General features: G+C 48.1%; 1 protein-coding gene across 1 annotated transcript in view; it reads left to right on the top strand.

Annotated features, from left to right (window-relative positions):
• The window catches only part of flot1b (flotillin 1b), a 14,634-nt gene extending 12,671 nt beyond the window's left edge, over positions 1 to 1,963 (top strand). The window contains exons 11-12 of the mRNA XM_061236329.1: positions 157 to 294; positions 553 to 1,963. Of these exons, the coding sequence (XP_061092313.1) occupies positions 157 to 294; positions 553 to 696 (282 nt within the window). The 3' untranslated portion in view covers positions 697 to 1,963. The remainder of the gene's footprint in view (positions 1 to 156; positions 295 to 552) is intronic.
• Positions 1,964 to 5,000: the final 3,037 nt, after the last annotated feature.

The raw sequence follows: 5,000 nt of genomic DNA, 5'->3' as shown, positions 1-5,000 counted from the left end.
CTCCCTCTCTCTCTCTCTCTGTGTCTCTCTCTCTCCCCCCCTCCCTCTCTCTCCTCTCCCTCTCTTCCTGTCTCTCCCTCTCTCTCTCTGTCTCCCTCTCTGTCTCTCTCTCTCTCTCCCCCTCCCTCCCTCTCTCTCCCTCTCTCTCTCTCTCAGATGCGGGGCGATGCTGAGGCCTTTGCAGTGGAGGCGAAGGGGAAGGCAGAGGCAGAGCAGATGAGTAAGAAGGCGGAGGCGTTCCGTCAGTATAAGGAGGGGGCCATGGTGGACATGCTGCTGGAGAAACTGCCCCTGTGAGAGGGGGGGCCTGGAACCAAAACACAACTGATATACGAACCACTAACCCATAGAATGTTCCTGGATAATTCATAAGAACCATCCTAGCGTATTTTTTTGGGGTTTATGTGGGTGGGGTTTATGTTCAGAGAGGGTCAGTGGGTGGGGTTTAGGTTCAGAGAGGGTCAAAAAACACACCAGCCAGTCTTATAAAGCACTATCACCCGTCTTTGTGAAGCCTTTATTGAGGACTTGTTGAACTCTCCCGTCCTGCAGATAGCAGAAGAGGTGAGCAGGCCCCTCTGCGCCGCTCAGAAGGTCACCATGGTGTCCAGCGGGGGCTCTGAGGTGGCCCGGCCAAGCTGGCCGGGGAGGTGCTGGACATCATGGCCAGACTTCCGGAGGCCGTGGAGAAACTGACCGGATCAACATCTCACAGGTCAGCCTGTCTCTGTCAAATCTTTATTGTGCCTCATTGTATGATTTAAGGAATGTTGTGTATGTCTTTGGAATGTTCTTAAACACCACAATCACTGCTGGTAATGGACAGCTATGCTGTTCTAGAACACTGAAGAAAAAACATTCCAGAAGACCCACTCTTCAAATGGCTAATGGCAATATGACATTACATTACATTACATTACGTGGCATTTAGCAGACGCTCTATCCAGAGCGACGTACAGCAAAGTGCAAATCAAACACAAGAACAAGTGCAAGAGGACCTGAGAGGACAGTACAGCTCCGAGTCCTAGTGTAAACATACAGATAATCAGAACCCTTGAAGAGTACAATCAATTTTCAAACTAGCATACCACAGTAGGCAGCTAGAATACAACAATACAACAGCCAAGAAAAATAACAATACCTATACAAGTAACAATATCTATACATAAGTGCCATTACAGTCTAAGGCTTGTCATGGTGATTGTGAGTTAGGGAGAGAAAGGTGTAGCCTGAAGAGATGGGTCTTCAGTCTGCGTTATGAATAATTATAACGATAGTATCAACGTCACGTGAAACTGTCTTCTGAGCTGCTGAGAGTTGTGGTTGTGACTCCGTCCCTCCTTTCTCCCCCCCCCCCTCTTAACAGGTTGCAGAAGCCCCACCCGCATGGGTTGAGCGAGAGGAGGATCTCTGCATAATCAATCTGAATATCTTCACCTCATGCCTGTTGTCACTCCCTTAATGTAGCGCACTCGTGATGTCATAGCAGCCAAATTCCATGACTCTGTCCGTCTGTCTGTCTGTAACCGCGCCTCCCACAGGTTTACACGCTGGGACCACTGTAGGGCGTCAGTCCACGTCGGTGCCTCGTACTGTAATTGATTTCGTGTGCCATTTTGAATTTCACCATTCCCCAATTCATAACTTATAACTGTTGTCCTGTTTAATATATATTAATAGCCATGTTGTGTGTTACTTAAAGCAGCTATAGGCCATATCAAATCAAATATAGCCAAGCCGTTTTGCATATCTTTGACTCTGTGTGCTCATACACTTTGGCGGTTCCCTGTACGTTCCACAAAAACTTTATTGGTTTCAGTTGGCCTGTGCGGTCTTTTGTTTTAAAATAAAAGCATAAGTATAAGAGCAAGGGAAATTATTAAGAGGGTAGGGAAGAGGTGGATTTGAAAGAAAACTATTTTTTGTGTGTTTTGGAAAGTAATAAAAACAAAAACCAATTCTATCCCGCGAACCCGAGCCATTGAAGGGGGGTCATATTCCCTTTCCCGTTTCCCTTCCCCATTTTTCAGCCTGGCATTCCCGCAGCTCGCTAGCCTACTAAAACACCGGGAGGAATGAAGGGAAATGTAGTTTGGGTGGGGACTGTCAGCTGTGAAAACAACCGTGTGTAACGGGAGTCTTAGAGCGGGCGGCGGGCCTCCGGGTTTGGAATGGGGCGACGCCTCCCTAAATGTGTCTATGTTTCAGGGTAGACCGCTGCATCATGGGAGACGGGGCCAGAGCAGAGCTGCAGCCGAATTAGCCCCGATGTAATCCTTCTGTCCAGCCCTGTCCCGTCTGTTAACGGAGACGCAGGTCACCTGGCCTTCCACTGCTGCGCTCCCCCCTGTATATCCGCGAGATTTCCGAGTGAAAACCGGGGCAGACCGTGTCGTGTCTGCCGGCTGCCGTAGGCGTATGGGGAGAGCCAGTCCTCCTCTGGCTTTACTGTGACGTTGAGCAGGGACGCAGGGCAGGCTGGGACGTAAGCGTCACCCAAGTCCCCAAGCCTCACACCGCGGATCATCCTCTTACACCTAACGTATGGATTCAGCGTCCGTTTGTGCTGCGTCTCGTCTCGTCTCGTACGCCCCACGCATTCATACAAACACGGGAACAAAAACCCTAAATGACCAAACCCCTGTTACTCACTCACATGAAGTCATATTTTTGAAGCCTGAAGTTAGAATTATCTGGAGCTGAAAGTGCCTTCATACACTGTTTAAAGTCAAAGAGCTAATACGTTTTTACTGGGAGTAACTTTTAAGTGTTTAAAAGTGTTTTATGTTTTTTCTAAGTTGTGATTTCTAACACCCTTCAGCCAAATTATATTTGTAAATGAGGTTGTGTACATTAATGTAGGAAAGGCTTTTAAATGTTTAGAATGTGGGAGGGTTGGGGGTGGTTCGGAGTAGGTCAGTGGGCGGGGTTTATGTTCAGAGAGGGTCAGTGGGCGGGGTTTATGTTCAGAGATGGTCAGTGGGTGGGGTTTATGTTCAGAGTAGGTCAGTGGGTGGGGTTTATGTTCAGTGATGGTCAGAGGGCGGGGTTTATGTTTTGAGAGGGTCAGTGGGCGGGGTTTATATTCAGAGATGGTCAGTGGGCGGGGTTTATGTTCAGAGAGGGTCAGTGGGTGGGGTTTATGTTCAGAGAGGGTCAGTGGGTGGGGTTATGTCAGAGAGGGTCAGTGGGTGGGGTTTAGGTTCAGAGTGGGTCAGTGGGTGGGTTTATGTTCAGAGATGGTCAGTGGGTGGGTTTATGTTCAGAGAGGGTTGGTGGATGCTTGTGAGTCTCTTTCCCATTGAACACCTTTCCGTTCGGGGAAACCGATTGAAATCCTTTAACACGTTTCCACGTTCCGAGACGACGGAACGGGGAGAATCTCTCTGGAACTGGGGAACTGCCTGTTGGTTTCTCCTGCTGCCTTCGAGTGCTGATGAGTTTGTGTTGATAGTAAGAGACATGGCACCTTCTGCCCCAGTTGCAGTATACTATGATATGCATGTTACAGCCAAGTGCCTTTATTCTGCTCCCCCCCCCTGCATGTCTTCATATATTACAGGTATGAGTTTGCCGATGGATATCTACAATATCACACATTACCTGTGCATATTAACATGCCTGTGTTTACTATTCACATCCTGCCTCTTACTCTGCACTACTGATGGCTGGCAGAAGAGCCATCAGTATCACTGCATCTTCAACTGCCACCGATTGGGCAGGGTGACAATGTGCAACTATGAGAAGTGAACACCCGGGGCAGAGTTCATGGCATTTTGATTCCTGATGTAATGCTTGTTCGTAAATGTCACTTTCTTGCCTTGAATTGGCTGTTCCTATTGTAATGTTAGTCGAACTGATTTAGGCGTGTGCATTTTACCACATTTAGGAACAAGGCAGTTTCTTGTATTTAAACGTAGTTCTGCCTCTGCTCATGAATGATTTGTATGACATGTTAACTTGTATACCTATAAACGATCCTTTTGATTTCCGTACCGTTGTGTCCTGTTGTTCTTAACGTTGTTGCGTGTGGGGGCAGTTGTGTTTGCGAATAACAGACCGTATACGTCAGGTGACATCACCGTTTCACTTTATCTAAAAAGGTTACTTTATTAAAACATCTACAAAAATAATCAAAAAATGAAATGAATCGGCAACAAGGCAGCAAGCGCTCTACAAAGAAACAAAAAAGACCCAAATAACTAGACAATCCATATATTAGTGAACAAAAATCTGTCGCTTTAAATATTTACACATCATTAGTTTTAAAAGACATAGGATGACAAATGTGGACAACAGGAAGCATCTAATTATAAAAAATAAGGGTTTAGTTGAACTACAGTGTATCAAAAAAAGGTAAAACATGAAGCACAGAACTCCACTGTCTACAAGATTAGCGACCTCATTCCCAACAGATGTGGTCGGTTGCCATGGTAGCCCTGTTAGCTTAGCGTTGTTCCAGCTTATTAACCAAAGGATATAAGTAGCCCACCTTTGACGAAGAGCTGAGAAATGTAGCGGTTTGTATTGCTGTGAGGCTTGTGACTCGCCCTGATTGAGTGAAACCGATGGGAACTGTGACATAAAGTGCAGCTATAATCGTACAAATTTACATACAGAAAGGCCTCCAGCCGGGGCACGAGCGCGAGTACACAAACGTACGCTGTCGTCCGAAACGGGCGTGCCCTGGCCGGACCTTCCTCTCCTGCGTGTCCTCCGGGACGAACGTCAGTCCAGCGGAACGCGGCTCGCTCCGTCCCCTTCCCGGCCCAAGCCCTTCTCGCCACGCTCAGCTGCATTGTGGGTAAATGCACACACTTTGTCCCCGGGTAAGAGTCGGCAGCAAGTCTGGGGTTACCGCCACCCAACAGGACGCCGGGGAGACCAGACGACGCTCAGGGAACACGGGAGCGAGAGGGGGGCGGACGACGCCCTAATTCCCCCGCTAACGGCCACCGTTACAGAGGCGGTCACCGACAGGCAAGGCCGGAGATACTGCA

Source organism: Conger conger, chromosome 1 (genome assembly GCF_963514075.1).
Source record: "Conger conger chromosome 1, fConCon1.1, whole genome shotgun sequence".
NCBI classification, from domain to species: domain Eukaryota; kingdom Metazoa; phylum Chordata; class Actinopteri; order Anguilliformes; family Congridae; genus Conger; species Conger conger.
The sequence above is the reverse complement of the archived record's forward strand: the minus strand, read 5'-3'. Positions and strand labels throughout refer to the sequence as shown.